The sequence below is a fragment of the Sinocyclocheilus grahami genome, unplaced genomic scaffold (genome assembly GCF_001515645.1).
Source record: "Sinocyclocheilus grahami isolate Dianchi unplaced genomic scaffold, SAMN03320097.WGS_v1.1 scaffold11.1, whole genome shotgun sequence".
Lineage (NCBI taxonomy): Eukaryota > Metazoa > Chordata > Actinopteri > Cypriniformes > Cyprinidae > Sinocyclocheilus > Sinocyclocheilus grahami.
The window spans coordinates 2,403,391-2,422,073 of NW_015505190.1; the positions used below are offsets into that span (position 1 = coordinate 2,403,391).

Sequence of the window (18,683 nt, forward strand, 5' to 3'; positions counted from 1 at the left end):
TTAAAGGAACACTCCACTATTTTTGAAAATAGGCTCATTTTCCAACTCCCCTAGAGTTAAACAGTTGAGTTTTACCATTTTCGAATCCATTCAGCCGATCTCCGGGTCTGGCGGTAGCACTTTTAGCTGTAGCTTAGCATAGATCATTGAATCTGATTAGACCGTTAGCATCTCGCTCAAAAATGACCAAAGAGTTTCTATATTTTTCCTATTTAAAACTTGACTCTTCTGTAGTTACAAGGAGGGCAGAGGAGAGGAGAGGAGAGGAGAGGAGAGGAGAGGAAAGGAAAGGGGTAATGAAGCAGTAGAAATGTGGAAAGAACATTAAATGACAGTGAGGTTAGAGACAGACCAAAGGTAACATGAACAGATGATAGAAACAGAAAATTGAACAGTGATGAAGAAGAAACAGTAAGTGAAATGTTAAAGACAAATGATGTCAAAACCACTATGTAACATGTTATTTAGCACTAGTTCACCAGGGAGATTCATTCAGCCCCATCAGTTTAAACCCTTCTGGAATCCACATTAACAAACATCTCCAGCTCTTTCTAATGTGTGTTTGAACACCTCAATTATACTGATATAAAACACTATTGGCTAATAAGTGGGCTTCATTCGTGCAAAGCGTCCCAAAAAGCAGATACTTCTCCCCTCAATCCCTAAAGCCCAAAAATCTGAGAAGAACCATACTTAGCCATGCAGTGAGTATGAATGTCTGTGTGAGTCTAAATATGAATCTAAAGCTTAAAAACCATGACATTCATTGTACAATATTTTCTACTGTATGAATAATAAAATGTAATGTAAACTGTGTTTAGTAAGAGAATGTGTGTATCAGTAGCAGTTGAGGCTGGCAGAAAATCCCAGAGACAATCACGCAGACCCACCTTGTCTTCTTTCTGTAAAAACATAGGGCGAACGAACAGTTACAGCATAACAGAGAACAAATCGTTTAACAACAAACACCCAACCAAAACTTCCAACTATAAACCAACTAACCTCAACACTACCCTGAACAAAATCTCAAGGCCAACAATAAAGCGAGACAGAGCTTACAACAACAAACACCTTCACAAACACATGTAGGACAGTTGCACGAGCAAAATAAAACAGTAATGCTAGTTTTATGCCATATACTATAAACAGTAAGTAAAGGAGATACATTGAGTTTTTAAAGGGTTAGTTCACCCAAAATGGAAAATTCTGTCATTAATTCCTCACCCTCATGTCGTTCCAAACCCGTAAGTCCTTCATTCATCTTCGGAACACAAATTAAGGTATTTTTGATGAAATGTGAGAGCTCTCAGACCCTGCACAGAAAGCAACAAAACTGGAATGTTCCCAGACCCAGAAATGTAGTAAGGACATCGGTAAAACTGTCCATGTGACATCAGAGGCTCAACTTCAATTTTGCGAAGCTACAAGAATACTTTTTGTGCGCAAAGAAAAATAACAATTTATTCAACAATTCTTCTCTTGAGTTAATGTCTTCCACTATTTTGGAGAGTACCAAGACACATGCGCACACATCCACAGAACGTAATCAACATAATCAACGTAATCAGCATTGTTTATGATCAGCATGCGCGTGCTTTCTCCTGAACGCTGATTACGTTCAGGAGAAAGTGCACGCATGCGTCGTGGTACTCTCCAAAATGGTGGAAGACGATAACTCGGGGAAAAAAAATTGTTAAACAAGTTATGTTATTTTTGCTTTCTTTGTGCACGAAAAGTATTATCGTATTGAAGTTGAGCCACTGATGTCACATGGACTATTTTATCGATGTCCTTATTACATTTCTGGGTCTGGGAACATTCCAGTTGTTTCTGTCTATGCAGGGTCAGAAAGCTCTCAGATTTAATCAAAAAATATCTTAATTTGTGCTCCGAAGGTCTTACGGGTTTGAAACGAAATGAGGGTGAGTAATTAATGACAGAATTTTCATATTTGGGTGAACTAACCTTTTAAGTTATGTTTATGTTTGAAAACCGAAGGTTGCTGGTTCAGTTCCCACAAGTAACTATCACCACTGTACCAAACTGCAGAACATCAGGTTACTCCAGCTAAATTTGTCATGCGTGCACAGCAAGTCACTTTGGATGATAGCATCTGCTAAATATCTACCTACTAAATGAAGAAGCAAAAACATGGGAAGTCATAATGTTTGCTCAACAGAATCTGCTTATTTTTATAGCGTCGTGCCTTGGCACACACATTGCGGGACATAGCGCTGACCGGATGCGAAGAAAGATAAACGGATAAACTGCAAACTGAAAGCTAACAAAAATGACTGACACTGCAAAACATCAGGTGGGACAAGGAACAAATGGACAAAGAGGTAAAAAACAAAAAGAGGTGGCAAAATGCAGAGAAAAAAATGAAAGTGAGAAGAAAGGGAGCTAGGGTAGAAGGGGAAAGGGAGGGAGGCGCGTATGTGCAGTAAGGGATTGTCTTGGTCTTTGTTGTCCTTAAGGAGGGTAGCGTACATTGCGGGCAGCAGCAGGAGCAGCAGCAAAGGAGGGACACAGCACACTCCCCGAGACAAAGCAGGCAGGGAGGTTTTCCACCCTCCCTTAGTTAAGTAGTACAAAGTAAGACTGTAACTACTTCTGTACAACTTAAAAAGTATGCTAAATGTTTGTTTAATGTTTTTCATTTTCTTAAGTGTTGTTTTTATATCTGCTTATTCTCATTCCTTTTCCTTCTTTCTTACCTGCCACTGTCCTGACTGTCATCTGGAAGCATGTCAATGACAGGGAGAGGTTCACAGATGGACAGACTGACAGGAGATGCATCTCCACCTTCTGATACTGATTTGGGGTCTGAGCGATTGTTGTTGACACCTACTGGAGGAAAGATACAACATTTCTGCACATGAATCATTAGGGGGACATTTAATAATATCAAAGCCCACTTGTAGCCTCATTGTTTGTTTCACAATGAATCTAGGTATCATGATATACTGGTACCATACCAGTTATCAGCCGATATTACAGATTTTTAAAAGATTATATTGCTATCAGCTCATATTTGAGATTTAATTGTACAAGAGTTATTATTGTTAACTGAAACTAAAATCATTAAAACATTTTTTTTATCATATATATATATATATATATATATATATATATATGTGTGTGTGTGTGTGTGTGTGTGTGTGTGTGTTTCATATGTATGTATCATCACATAAGTACTTAAAATTTAATTTAAATGTGAACATAAAAGTTCATTTAAAATAACAGTGTTAATAAATTAATAATTTTAATAAATGTTAATCATTAAAAACACTAACTACGTAATAATGCAGATTTTTTACCAAATCTCAAAATGAAAATTATAATTTTTTTCAGAATGAACATTATAATAAATAAATAAAAATAAAATATATAGTTATAAACAAATTGTTGTTCTCATGTAGCCATTAAAATTATTGATTTTAGTCAGTGTTTTATTTTTTATTAATTTAGACAAAATAGTACAAAATTAGGATATTAGCCATTTATTGGTTATCGGCCATAACGTGATTATTGGCTTGTCTGTATAAGCCACAATTTAATATTGGTACATCCCTGATTAATATGGTGGCAGTGCAGCTTTGTATATATTATTTTCATTCCCATTTATATTTCCAGACGACTCACATACATCATGATAGTTGATTTCCCACATGTCCGATGTGCTTAAATCTAAAACACATGAGAGGGATTTTCTGATCCTCACCTGTGTCACTCTGAGAGTCGGGACTAGGAGTCAACTCTTCACTGCTCTCCGAGCCATGCGTGCTACCTGACCCCGCCACACCAGGTTTCCGCCCTGAAGTGGCAGCACTATCGCTTATGGACTCTTGATGAGGTGGGACATTTGGCTTGGTTGGCTTTACTAGACCAAGAGAAAGTAAGAGAGAACAGATGAGAAGAAGAATCAAAAGCAACATGTCAAACATGCGCAATTATGAACAATTATTAAAGATTGTCAGATGATCATTGTGTGGTTCTAACAAGAAAACATGACAGATGGACAACTAGATGAAGGAGAAGGGGGCAATCAGGAGTTTGATCCGACAGTGTTAGTCATTCATTGGGCAAGGGCATTTCAAAGGTCCATCAAGCCCATAAATCTTAAGTAAATGGGGACCCAAACACGAACAAATAACACACACAAATCTGAAATCTGTTTGTGAATACATCACCTGTGGTATATTAGGATCATTAAAAGATTTGTAAGCAAGCATTAAAAAACACTTTTTAAAAATATCACAGCCAAAGTCACCTCAACCAAAAAACCAAATCAGATTTGCTAAACAGATGGATAAGGAAACGAAAACTACAGACAAACCCATGAGTTTGAAGTGGAACATGCAAACATGCACTAGATTTGATTAGCAAGGGAATGTACCATCCAAGAGGACAGAATCTACCCAAAGAACAGACCATAATACCTTCAAAGTCCAATCTAGTTTGCTTACCATCATCTGCAAGAGGAAAACATAGCAACACAAACAAGTTCCTTTAAATTCGACATCCATCTTTGATCTTGCAGGCATTTCAGTAAATATATGCAGAATATTTCTCATATTATAAGCTACAGAAGCACCTTCTGGTTTCTGTATACATTGGTCTCAATGATCTTAGTAGATGTTATTGGTAATTAGTGTAAATGAAATAATACAGGTTTGGTCAATGAGCATGTGATGTAAGTAGGGCATGTGTTCTGAGGGAGAGGGAGGAAGAGATTTTATTGAGTACGTACGGAATGGAGGCGGTTTTTTTTCGGGTTTGTTGGGTTTGTTGGTTCCCCATGGCTGTTCAACAGAAAAGGAAACAATACTATTAGACAAGATAACACAAATTCAGTTTGTAAAATGAAAATCAGAGGAATTATGTTGTATAATAAAGTATGGAGCATATCTTCTAACCTTCAGCACAGAAGGGACAGAGGGCCGCCATCCTGACTTAGTCTTCTTGTTGTCAAGTGCTCTGGTCTTGACACCAAGGTGCTTCATATAAAAGGCAACTGCTCCAAAGACGCAGTTACTGAAGGAAGTAAAAAGAACAGAACAGGTTACAAAGAATATTGAAATTTGAATACTGAAAAAAAAAACGCTTTATAGCTTAATGTGTCATCAGCAACACTTCAACAACGTAATTTTGCAAATAAAAAAAACAGTCATGTTATTTACGGTTTCTGTGACACTTGATGAGTTTTAGGGTGGTTCATGAAATGATGGTATTTTTGGTATTCTAAGTAAACTCAGATGTCCACAAAATTCAATTATGATATGTTTTATGAACACTAAGTGCTTAAAATTCACAATTGCATAGACTGTATATATAAACACATTACTGCTTTTTTAAAAGTAGTCTTTCATGCTCAATAAGGCTGAATTTATTTTGTCAAAAGAGTAAAAATAGTCCAATTGTAAATAACATTAAAATAGAATAATAAAAAAGTAAATAATACAAAAATGTAAACCGTAAAATACAAAATGTAAATTATTCCTGTAATGTTAAAGCTGAATTTCCCGAAAGACATTACACTCTAGTATTCAGTGTCACATGATCCTTCAGAAATAATTCTAATATGCTGATTTGGTGATGTTGAAAACAGATGTACTGAGAGCTCTGATGAATGGATTTTTTTTACATTATAAAATTTATTTACTGTCAATTTTGATCAAATTAATGCATCTTTGTAGAAAAAAAAAAAACCTTACTGACCTCAAACTTTTAAATGTTAGTGTATATTTTTATCCCTCAGAGTTCACTATACAAAAATGTATGAATGTCACAGGGTGCAGTGAGACGAGTTTGTGAGAGAGAGAGTTTGTGAACGGAGGTATTTCCCTCTGTGCAACTCGAGTCATGTGATCTGCAACTAGTCAGTGCAATCCCCCAGTGCACTATCAAATTGCCTAAGTGCCTCAGAGGGGCATCAAGGCGGAATCTTCAATTGGCATCAAGCCATTTCCTTCACTTTAAAAGAACAACAGAATCTCCAATGAAGGAGGAGAAAGGGAGGAGGGAGAGGGAGGAGGACTGGAAAGCGGAGGGACAGAAGTCTGGAGGAGGAGACTGTGCACATGTACATGTCCATTGTCTCATGCACACATGGATTAAGTGGCACAGCTGTGCATGACAAAACGAACAACTGCAACAGCTGCAAGTATTCACAACAGTCTTTCTCATGGGCACATTGTGCACAATGTAACTTCAGCCTGGAGTTATTTTCATAATACATGCTTATTTTGCATTTCTTAGCAATCAAATCAATCCAACCAAACAATATAAACCATTATGAATGACTGATAACTTCATAAAATGTTCACTTTTACAGAAAAGTAAATATATACTTTTACAACTACATAAGAGTGACTGTTTGATGACTTTAATTATATAAACAAAAAGTAAACACACAAAACTACACACCAATCTATAACGTAACAATGATCACAGAAAAAGACATGCGACTGACTTTTGCATTCTGCATCTGCACTTAAAAAAAAAAAGATAAGAAAAAAGACTCACCTTTTGTCCTTGTCGGCAACAATTGAGGGGCTGCAAAAAACAAAACAGAAATAATTAGAGGGATATCAAAGGAAAAATGCAGCACAATGCTGGTCTAAAGGACTCACTGCTTAAAGTTAAGTAACATTTTTTCTTCCTCGTTCTCGACCGGTTTTTAACTCCGTTTTAGGACGGTGGAATCTAAAGGTTTCGAGCTTTTCCTGACTCAAAATGACAGTAACTGTTGTATTGTTTGTAGAATTCAAACTAATGAACATATTCTGTCACTTGCAAATGAAGTTTAAAAAAAAAAGAAAAAAAATATCTACAAAAAATGGTGGTGCATCAAAAAAATGCACTCAGGCAATTTTTTTTTTAAATACAAAATGCAATGAAACAGTCTCTTGCAAAACTAGATGTCTGAGCTACACTATCTTCTCAAACTGCAAAAACTATGACACTCTCCTAACGCACTGAGGTTGTCCTAAGGCGATGTCCAGAAGCAAGCGAAGTGCTCCAGTGGTGGAACTTGCTATTTAACTGTGTTTTTGCCTGATGCAACCGGCATGCAAGAACATGGAAATCGGATACTTTTATTTTCCTATGATAATAAAAAGGAGGAGTGTGATAAGGAATCCCCAGCGTCTGGCCAATCAAAAACCTTGATCCGCCTCTCAGATTAAGAGTGCAGCCAATGAGAGCATCTGTAAGTGAGGTCATTACTTGTTGTACTGAGGGAGGAGCATGAATGAGGGAGAAAAAAAACTGCGAGAGGAAGTGGATAGTGTTTGGGAAAACAGAGGACGATTGTGTGGAAGCATATGAAGACTGAATACCCATATTGAGACCACTAGACATCAAAAGAATTTGTGTGAAGTCTCTGAGGACACATTATGTCTTTAATAATGTCACTGAATGTGAGACACAATGTCTTCCATGCAGGCTTTTGTCACTTTACTCTAGCATATATGAACTATCCTGTCTCACTGCAAACCGGCTTTTGTTCCTCGCTCTTTTCCTCTCTCTGCTGGCCTCAAATGTGACCCTTGCCTCATCCCCCTTTTCCATCATTCTCTCTGGCAGAGAGCCAGAGAGCAGAGACTTCCTGCCAGCATGGCATTTCTGACTCCATCCTCTCTCTACCACTTCCTCTCTCTTTGCCACCATTTCTTTCTTCGGGATTAATAGGACAGACTTCAAGTTGTAACATGGTGTGTTTTTAATAGAAAGAAAGAGTGTGCCTAGACAGAGCATCCAAACCACCTTGGACTGCATGAATCACGACTGCTGAGCACTAAAACAAATGGAGTCTGAATCAAACATTAAAGTATAGAGGCAAAATACATGCACTATAATGCAAAAACACAACATCATTCTGTCCGGCTGCATACTGAGCTTCTGCTTCTTAAACAAATGACTCTTAGAAGCTGGTTCTTTTAAAGAATCACAGTTTGATAAATCCTTACTTCGGCATTACTGAATCAACATCTGACTCACTATTCTCAGTCATGCCGAAACATTAACGGAGTAATGGCTGTGAAAATCCAGCTTTGCCATCACAGGAATGAATTACATTTTAAAATATATTAAAATAGAAAAAACTTATTTCAAATTGCAATAACATTTCACATTACTGTTTTTACTCTATTTGTGATTTTTTAAAATGCAGCCTTTTGAATGCTACTGTATACAATATGTATTGTTTTCATATATGTAGATAGGAACTACACTTATCTATACAGATGGGGCACATGATACAGCTTTCAAAAGAGAGACATGTGTGGTTCCTTTAGTGGGCAGTGAGCACCAGTTTATCCATGCTGGCTTTCATTGTGTAAAAATAATGAACTGAATCCAGATTGACAATGTGCCTTGCGAAAAGTTCAGCGGTCTCCTCCTGTCTCACTTCCTGCATGGGGGTCCTCACTTTCCGTGGGGTGTAATATTAATGCTTACAGCCCAGTGTTCACCCTATAATGTGAATCTACTGCACTCATCCACCCTTTGTGACGCCTGACAATTAAAGAACCCAAGTTGCTTTGCTTAAAGAAACGGTTCACGTAAAATTGAAGACTTTTTTTTTTTTACTCTCACTCACATAATTGACTTTCTTTCATGGAGCACACAAAATAATTGTTTGAATTGAAAACAGAAATGCTCTGATATTACACTTCTGTTCTATATATATTTATACTGTTCATGTGATGTTGAAAAATGGCAGATATTTGCATTAATTTGATCAAAAATACAGTAAAAACTGTAAAAGTGTTCTGTGATGAAAAAGAACAGGATACATTTGAAATAGAAATCTTTTGTAACATTGATAACCATGTTAACTTCTTTAAAAATATATTCATCTTAAACTTTTAAACTGTGGAGTAAATATATATATATATAAACATACATTTACATATATACACACGCACACACACTTAAATCACTAAGAAATCAAATCAATGATTTTACCAGTTACTTTATTTACATTATAACAGTATAACATTTTTTAATAATAAGCAACAACTAAACATCTAATAATAACCAATAGATTCTTTAGAAAAATCTCTATTATTGGCAGCTAATCAATATGGTACTGATATACCGTGCATCCCTACATAGTAAGAATAGGATTATAGCAGACAAATCTGATAAACTACACTTATTATTGTTTTGTTTGTCCTTTTTGTTCAGAGAAAAGAGCAGCCTGGCGATTGCACTACATATCTCCTAAATATCTGTGTGTCATGAAAGAAAACACATTATATTGGTTTTAAACCGTGCCCATTTCAGGTAAGCAACCATTTAACTTTTGCCTTATGTTTTCAAAAGGTGACCGAGTTGCATCAGTTTAAGCAAAGAAAGGCCCAATCCACAACAAAAGGACAATTTTAGAGCAAAGAATGAAGCTTCAATGGATATGTCAGCTGATCCTCAGTTAATTGAACTGCATATAAAGCACAACAGTGAGTGGAGTGAATTCTGATACTGCTATTATAGAATTCACTGCAAGGGGTCAAACAGCCCAGCAGCAAGAAGATCCTGTGCAATATGACACATTCAATAGGCATCACTTAGCAGCCGGTGAGTGAATATCGACAGAGACTCGGGGGTTCTGATCCGCTGTGAATGCAGATTTGACAATAGTTGTATTCTGTCTAAGCGAATCGAGAGGGAGAAGTATTTGTGATTCTCTACCCCACTGCATACATGGTGTTTGACTCAGCAGGCCACAAAAAAAAACAGCGGGCAGTTAGAAATCAAGCTTGGATTATAGGTTAGGCACTGCGGAGGGCAGCAAAAGGCAAAGGTCTGGCTCTGTGTTTCAGACAAGACCAGAGCACGTGCTGGTTCTTTCTCAACCATGACAAGAGAGTCAAAGAGAAACCAGGCACACTGAAAACGGACAGATGGGCTAATTCCATCAACTAGGGACAAATTAATACCAATTCTGGTAGTAATATACAGACATGAAATTTACTATAATAACAGTTCTTACTTGGCCTCTACCATCTTTTCCAGCATGGATTCAGCTACTGCCTTCTCCTTCATCTCCATGGGGATGCGGTCGGTTGGACGATGGGATTCCACGTCATTTAGTTCATGCTCATTGGGAGTCATTCCCATCATCCTCTTTTGCCTAATGTGGGAAACAAGTACAGGTAGACCGGTATCGTAATTGCACAAAAGGGATAGATGATTACTTGTTACCAGGGCCTGACATTTAGCATTTCCAAGACTTTACAAAAATGTAATCTTACATATGTGAACATAATGTGCATTGTGAATGCCAAGTGCTCCAGGTTCACTTTATTTTGAAATACACTCTCACCTGAAGTCGTCCAGCTGCCGCAGAATCTCTGGACTCTGCTTGAACTGTATGTCATAAACATAGCGTTTTTGTTGTTCTACACTGATCATTTCTGGACGCATACGATCTGAAGGACCACAGTAAGAGATATAAATGAAGTTTATGCAACTACAGCAATAATACAATATTAACATTAAGTGCAGTGATCTGATTCGGAAAGAAGTTCACTCACCCAGTTCAGAGGCTATGTTATTTGGCACATGTACTTTGAGAATCTGGAAGAGAGAAGGAATGTGTTGGAAACACTTCAATCCAAAATCTTGAAATGGACCAAATCAGGGCTCAGCATTAAGAATTTGCTATGCTGGTTTGACTTAACCAGTAGTTCATGTTAGAATGTTCATATAATGTATATTTATATATAGCTTATTTTTTAAATAAAACTAATCATAGAATTAGCATACATATAGAAAGGAAAATGATAAATGAATTACAATTAACTCCAGATTTTAATTAAAATAAATAAAATTGTATTAAGTGTGGAGGACATTATAAAATACAAGTTAAATGTTTTATATTTTATATACCTCCAGTGTTACATGTAATACATTACAGCACCACCAGAGGTCACAACAATATAAATAACCAGAGAACTACTTTCTTCCATTTAATTTGAGCTCAGTCCACACCTCCATAGCCTTAATGTCAACTCAAAAAATGCACAGAAAGAGAGAGAAATATTCAAAAGAAAAATAAAGACTCAACATAAAAATAAAACATGAAAAAGGGGAAAAAAGCAGCCATTCATCAGGGGAGGTCATTCCCATGACCCAAAGCAGGAAGTCAGGTCGGGCAAACACACAGATACATGTCTAAAACAGGGGTAGAAAATGCAGAGAAAAAAAGTTACTTTGGACAGAAGGCCCAGGCAGACAAACTGGAGGGAAAGGACAAAAACTTTGAATGATGAAATGAAGTCTAAAAGGAGACTGATCGGGGGAGAAACAGACAAGTGGGGAAATGATGACCTGATATATCATATGAAATTGAAAGAAAGAACTGGATAACATACTGTCCATTTCCAATGACATCTAATGAATGTCAGATGTATTCAAAGTATAGTCAGAAAGAACCATAAATCTCACCCATACCAAATATGACATGAAAAAACAGAAATAAAAACTTCATTAAATCCCATTACTGTAATCAAAAACAGCCCAACTTGACAAAGATTTGAGTAATTTTAATGCAAATTTAAAAATAATCACTGTTAATTACTTTATAACTATTATTCATTCAGTATTTATGACCTTCTATTACTTGGTTACATGGAATATTTGTACATGTAAAAAAAAAAAATTTTGATTCATAAATAATCTATTTAAAAAAAACTTACTGATAAAAAGCCATCCATGGATATGTGATGGTTATGCATCAACTACCATTCTGCACTTTTAACCAGAAATGTCTTTACATATCATATTCCTATTAATCTGCCTCAATATTTTAGAAAACAATATACTAAAACATTAGACAGCTTTCTTCACTTTGCAAGAAAACACGCTTGAAGATAAGACTGACGGACAGCAGATCACCTGTGTGATAAATAAAATACAGCTTCAAAAAAATCCCCAGCACTCCTTTAGGGGGTCTAACAAAAACATAGACAAGAAAACGAGGGGTGGACTGAAAAGTGTGACAGAACAAAGAGGAAGACTTGTAAAGTGATAAACAAACTTGACAGCCGAATGTCTAGAACTCTCCTTGTTCACATACCGCTCCTTTTTCCAGGTAAGTGTTGTAGAATTCCCCAAAGTGCTTCTTGGTGTCTTTGGCATTGAAGTTCTTGAAGAGGTCAGCATGAAGGTAGCATAGCTAAGACAAGGGGAAAAGAAAGAGAGAGAGATCGAGTGAGGGACATTAAAGAAAGACAAGCGCAACAAAACTGACATATTTAGACACCAAAAATAGAGGGATAGTAATACGTGCTATGTTAGCACATGCTGACCAGTGAGAAAATAGTATTAGGAGGGATGACAGGGACAAATTGACCAATCTAAAATTAAAGGGGTCATATGATGCGATTTCAATTTCTCCTTTCTCTTTGAAGTGTTACAAGCTCTTGGTGCATAAAGTCTGTAAAGTTGCAAAGATTAGTCTCAAATCCAAAGAGATATTCTTTATAAAAGTTAAGAGTCAACCACGCCTACCTAAAACGGCTCGTTCTAACACGCCCCCACATGTCTACGTCACGATGTGGGAAGATTTGCATAACGCCCCCCAAATGTTCCCGCAAAGAAAAAAGTATTTTTGCTGCCGCCATGTCGTGAAGGCGCTGTGTGCTTCGTTGTGAAAGCGAAACTACTTTGTTTGGCCTTCCAAAAGAGGACGATATCCGCTTCTTCATGCCTAGAGCTGATCCGTGCTGGTCGCTGAGGAAATACATCAACTTTGCGCTGTGGATCGCCGGATCGGCTTTCACCATGGACGAAGCGGAGTCCAGCCCGGGGTCGTCACATGTGGTTGCCGCAAGACCGCCGGCTGCTCCTTTGTCGAATCCGCTGGCCGCCCGTTCTCAAGCCTGCCCGCCACCGCTCACTCTAGCCCGCCGAGTGTTTCGTTGTGAAAGCGAAACTACTTTGTTTGGTCTTCCAAAACAGGGCACGACTAGAAATCAGTGGTTAAGTTGTATTTACAACACTGTTCCAGAACAGTTCAACCCAAATATTCATTTGTGTGCAGCACATTTTATGGAGGACTGTTTCCTGATCCTGGAAGAGTAGACTACAATGCCGGCTGTTCTGACTCACAGACTGTAAGTACGTTTTCATTTAAAGGATTTGCCACTGATGATTCAAACGCGAGTTTTGAGCAGTGGAGAGTAGCGCTTGTTTGTAATTTCTCCGATCACAAATGCAGACATGGTTTTATGTTTACGTGGTGCGATGCAACGCAACGCGTAAAAAGACAGTATAAGTCATTATAATCCATAATTATGTCCCCACTGGATGCAACAAATGCCTCGTTTGTAATGGGTTTTCATGTTTTTGAATGAGTCGCTCCGGCTGGACAGGGCATCACAGTAGGGTAAGGAGCGTAACATTTCCATCACACGCTTGAGGTATTCGGCCAATCACAACACACTGGATAGCTGGCCAATCAGAGCACACCTCGCTTTTCAGACTGATGAGCTTTGTAAAAATTTACGCTTTTCAGAAAGGTGGGTCATAGAGGAGAAACAATAATGTACAGTATGTGGAAAATAATGTGTTTTTTTAACTTGAAACCGCATAAACATTTCATTACACCAAATACACAAAATAATGTTCTTTTTAGCAACATCATATGACCCCTTTAATGAACACAAAATAGTACCTGTTGGATTTGAAAGCAAACATAACTTGTCAAACTCAATAATATATAAGTACACAAAAGGAAAACAGTATAGGGTAAGATGTCCACCATGTTTTTGCCTTGACTTGACCACAGATATCACTAAATCAAATTTAATGAATGGTTATGCTCTAAATAATTGACATTTTTTTCTGAACATCAACATCTGTGAGATATATCCTATCTGAACAGTTTTGAGGTTAAATGTAGAAAGAGATAAAGGATTTGGGATTTGGGAGACGGTACCTGAGGTAGATCACATTGGTTGCATGCCAAATAAAGAAAGAAATACTCATGCATTAAATCACATGAAAAGGGCTTTATCTATATACATGACACACCCACCCCTCCCCAAACACACACATAACATTCATAGCTGAACAAGAGGTACTGTAAGAATCACATGAGCCTCACATACTAAATTAAATGCATGTATGTGCTCTGACAAAAATAAACAGGCACACATCGTTTAAGTTCTTACCACAGGAGCACAGTCAAACTGTAACATGACATGATGAATGAAGACCAGTAGGTGGGTGGGCTTGGACTTCAACAGCTCAATACTGTTAAAGTGACTGCACTGATCATCCACTATCTGAGATAAAAAGGGATGAATAAAAATTAACAATAATAAAAAAGGGAAGTTTTTTTTTTAATGTTTCTGAAAAATGTCTCCTATACTCACAAAATCTACATTTATTTGATAAAAAATACAAAATCATTAATACCGTGAAATATCATAACTATGTTCCTCTTCATTCTACTTGAATGTATTTTAAAATGTAATTTATTCCTGCAATGTCAAAGCTGAATTTTCATCAGCCATTACTCCAGTCTTCAGTTTCACATAATCCTTCAAAAATCATTCTGATACGCTGATTTGATGCTCAAGCAACATTTTTATTATCAATGCCTAATTGTTTTGCTGCTAATTTTATTTTTGAGGAAACCAAGATCATTTGATGAATATAAAGTTCAAAAGAGCAGCATTCATTTAGGCAAGGCAAGTTTATTTATATAGCACATTTCGTACACAATGGTAATTCAAAGTGCTTCACATAAAAGAAAGTAAAATAATCATAAAAAATAATCACAAAAATAAAACAAGGAATTTAAAAACTTTGAAAATGATTTAAAATGAATTTAAGACAGTTAAAAATAGAAAATGATTATACATAAAATACAGTGCAATCAGTTCGGACATCGCACAGTGCTCATTCAATAAATGCACAGCTAAACAGATGAGTTTTGAGTCTAGATATAAATGTGACTAATGTTTTAGTACATCTGATCTCTTCTGGAAGCTGGTTCCAACTGCGGGCGGCAAAATAGCTAAAAGCGGATTCCCCTTGTTTTGTGTGAACCCTTGGTATTTCTAACTGACTCGATCCTAATGATCTTGGCAGAGGGATTCAATGGGGCTGTAGTCATTTAATGATAAGGCTAGGTAAATCTGGATATCATCAGCATAGCTGTGATAGGCAATTTGGTTCTTTCTCATTATTTGACTCAGTGGGAGCATATACAGGCTAAACAAGAGTGGTGCAAGAATTGAGCCTGGTGGGCCTCCGCAAGTCATAGACGTCCACTTAGACTTATGCTCTCCTATATTCACATAATAACCTCTCCCTTCTAAGTATGACCTGATCCATTTGAGTACCATCCCAGAAAGCCAGACCCAGTTTTCCAGTCTCTCTAGAATTATGTTATGATCGACAGTGTCAAACGCAGCACTGAGATTTAGTAGTACCAGCACTGATATTTTGCCAGAATCAGAATTTAAGCGAATATCATTTATTATCTTAATTAGCGCTGTCTCTGTGCTGTGATGCGGTCGGAAACCAGATTGAAAATTGTCCAGGTATCCATTTGAGTTTAAGTATTTGTTCAGATGATTAAAGACTACCTTTTCAATAATCTTGCCTATAAAAGGAAGATTTGATATTGGTCTATAATTGCTCAAAATGGTGTTATCAAGAGTGCTCTTTTTCAGAAGGGGCTTAACAACTGCAGTTTTCAGGGAGTTTGGAAAAGTCCTAGAAAGAAGTGAGGCGTTCTCACAGAGATCTGCTTCTATACAGCTAAGCACTCTTTTGAAAAAAGTGGGAAGTGTGTCAAGATAGCAGGTTGACGATTTAAGGTGCTGCACTATTTCTTCCAAAATTTTGCTATCAATTGCTTCAAAAACAGACATAGTATCTTCTTTTTGATATTGCGGTCGAATCGGTCTGACCTCTGCATAACTTGAGGATGTGCTAATCGCCTTCCTGATATTATTGATCTTCTCAGAAAAGAAGGAAGCATACCCATTGCATTTGCTGTCAGAGAGCATTTCACTGGGAATCTGACTTGGGGGCTTTGTTAGTCTCTCAACAGTGCTAAGAGTGCGAGTGTTGTTTAAGCTACTGTTTATAAGGTTTGAGAAGAAAGTCTGTCTAGCTGTGGCCAGTTCCAGATTGAAAGCATGAAGGCTGTCTTTATAGATGCTATAGTGAATTTCAAGTTTCGTCTTCCGCCACATCCGCTCAGCTTTTCTGCATTGTCTTTTCATACTCCGTACTGCTGTTGATTTTCTCCAAGCTGATTTTTGTCTGCCAGTCTTCTTGCTGACTTTCACAGGAGCAATATCATCAATAACATTCTTAACTTTTGAGTTAAAGGAATCAAGGAGAAGATCAACAGTCTGCAGAAATGCTTGGTGTTAAAGATATAGCCTTCATAAATAGCACACTAGTGTTTTCGTTAATGCATCTCTTTCTGACAGAGACAGATCTAGATTCAGTGGTAGCAGAGATCAATATCAAAGAAAATACAGAAGTGATCAGATAGTGCTACGTCCTTAACAATGGATGAGATGTTTAGACCCTTACTGATGAGTAAATCTAGAGTGTGTCCTTGACTATGTGTGGGTCCATGCACATGCTGAATCAGGTCAAACATGTTTAAAACGGTTATAATTTATTTTGTAGTTTTGATTTCTGCATTATCTATGTGAATATTAAAATCCCCTGCAATAGCAAAACAGTCAAACTCTGAGGAAATCATTGATAGCATTTCTGTGAACTCTTCAACAAAGGCTGGAGAGTATTTTGGAGGCCTGTAAATAATGATAAACAGAATGCATGGTGCACCTTTCAACACAATCCCTAGATATTCAAAAGACAAGTACTGACCAAATGACACTTGCTTGCATTGATACACATCTTTAAATAGAGCAGCCTCACCTCCACCTCTCCTAACAGTCCTGCAGACACTCATGAAAGTGTCTTCTAGCCATGTTTCATTTAGAAACATAAAATCCAGGTTTTTTGTGGTTATTAAGTCATTGATTAGAAATTATTTTTTTTTTTGTGAGCGAATGTTTAAAAATGCTAACTTGATGGCATTGCTTTGTGTCTTTACAGCAATCTTAGTTTGATGCGTAATAGTCCGCAGATTAGATTGGTCAGCCGTACGGCTTGAGAAGGCCTTAGACTTTCTATCATGTGGTGGGAGAGTTTGGTCCCAGCATACACATATATATATAATACATATAATTTAAATTATATATATATATATGTGTATGCTGGGACATACATATAATTCAATTAAAAATATATATTTTGTAACACTTCACATTTGCTTTCTGTCACTTTTGAACAATTTAATGCACCCTTGCTGGAAAGTATTAATTTTCTACCCCCCCCCCCCCCCCCCCCCCCCCAATAAATTGTTCAACTGCCCACAAATGGCTTTTGCAGCAGAGGTTTTTTTTTTCTTTTTCTGACAATATTTTCTCCATGAACTGTTCTTGTTTACATTGTTTTACATTTTGTAGACTCGTCAACAGAGATGTTAGAATGTAGCCTACTAGAGTTTTCTAGAAGTCTTTGACTGACATTTAAAGCTTCTTCCTAACATGATTGAGCATTCTGGACTGTGCTTTTTGCAAGACGCCCACTCCTAGGGAGAGTAGCAACAGCACTGAACTTCATCCATTTATAGTAGTGTATATAATCCTAATAGATGCAACCAATTCTTTAAGGCTTGTTTTGTTTATATGATAATGTGAAGCTAAATACCAGGATTTTGTTGATAAATGCCACCAATTGTTTTAGTATAGCATTTTTATTTATTACACTTACAAATTATTGCATTGCATTTATGCTGCTTCTGTACTACTTTATAAACTTTGTGTAAAAACCTTTTTTAAGAATTGCATTCAATGTATTTATAATTAGCTATATCTCTTTAAATTAGAAATATACATGAGAAAAAATTATTCCAAATATTTCTACCTCAAAGATTCTAAAAGAATTATTAAAGAACCGGAATCCTCACTATACCCATCCCTACTAGTTCTGAGCTAATGAATCACTCACAGGTTGCTCGTCATTCTCAAAGTCTTCATCCTCTGCTCCAATTATGTTCATGGCTGGATTTGAACTCTGAGCACCTGACGGCACGCGCTGTTGAGAGACAAAGATGAAGAAAGCATTAATAGACAAAATATTATAAAACAACATTTGTAGGATTTGCTTTTTATATCAGTAGACTGAAATTTCATTACAGGACGATAAGGATGACCTGATGGCCCCGGGGCCAGACAATGTCAATATTCGACAGAGAGAAAATGTAAGAACAAATTCAATAAAGAGGAAAACATTTTGTTAAGGAACTAAAAGAAAGTATTGCAACCAACGACACAATACTTCACACAATACCTAACAAAGAAGAACAGTTCTTTCCACACTACAAAAATCATCATGGATTAAAAAGAAAGCCCTTAACAAATGTTACATGCTACGTATAACGTTATACTGCTATTATGTGATCATTTCTAATTAAAGGAAAAGAATTGAAAACATTTGAGTAGCTGCCACAAACATTCTGACTTGAGGCTAAACTAAAACATTCATGCTCTGAACCTTAAACACGGAGGAGAGTGAATTAATATTCAAACTCCAGCACCTAAATGCAGCGCATTGCTTCACACAAG

The 18,683-nt window shown here is 36.9% G+C and overlaps 1 protein-coding gene across 9 annotated transcripts in view; it reads right to left on the minus strand.

Annotated features, from left to right (window-relative positions):
• The window catches only part of LOC107595767 (rho guanine nucleotide exchange factor 1-like), a 51,254-nt gene that overhangs the window by 9,090 nt on the left and 23,481 nt on the right, over window positions 1-18,683 (minus strand). For 3 of the 9 annotated variants that reach the window (XM_016286320.1, XM_016286277.1, XM_016286295.1), the window contains 13 exons: window positions 18,067-18,153; window positions 14,187-14,300; window positions 12,089-12,187; window positions 10,545-10,587; window positions 10,334-10,439; window positions 10,001-10,141; window positions 6,529-6,558; window positions 4,920-5,037; window positions 4,754-4,805; window positions 4,443-4,475; window positions 3,725-3,883; window positions 2,718-2,850; window positions 891-902 (listed from right to left, as the gene is read on the minus strand). In XM_016286320.1, the coding sequence (XP_016141806.1) occupies window positions 891-902; window positions 2,718-2,850; window positions 3,725-3,883; window positions 4,443-4,475; window positions 4,754-4,805; window positions 4,920-5,037; window positions 6,529-6,558; window positions 10,001-10,141; window positions 10,334-10,439; window positions 10,545-10,587; window positions 12,089-12,187; window positions 14,187-14,300; window positions 18,067-18,117 (1,091 nt within the window). In that variant the 5' untranslated portion in view covers window positions 18,118-18,153. Of the gene's footprint in view, window positions 1-890; window positions 903-2,717; window positions 2,851-3,724; window positions 3,884-4,442; window positions 4,476-4,753; window positions 4,806-4,919; window positions 5,038-6,528; window positions 6,559-6,635; window positions 6,801-10,000; window positions 10,142-10,333; window positions 10,440-10,544; window positions 10,588-12,088; window positions 12,188-14,186; window positions 14,301-18,066; window positions 18,154-18,683 lie in introns of those variants that run through there. The other 6 variants (XM_016286329.1, XM_016286303.1, XM_016286310.1 and 3 more) reach the window with 5 other exon arrangements.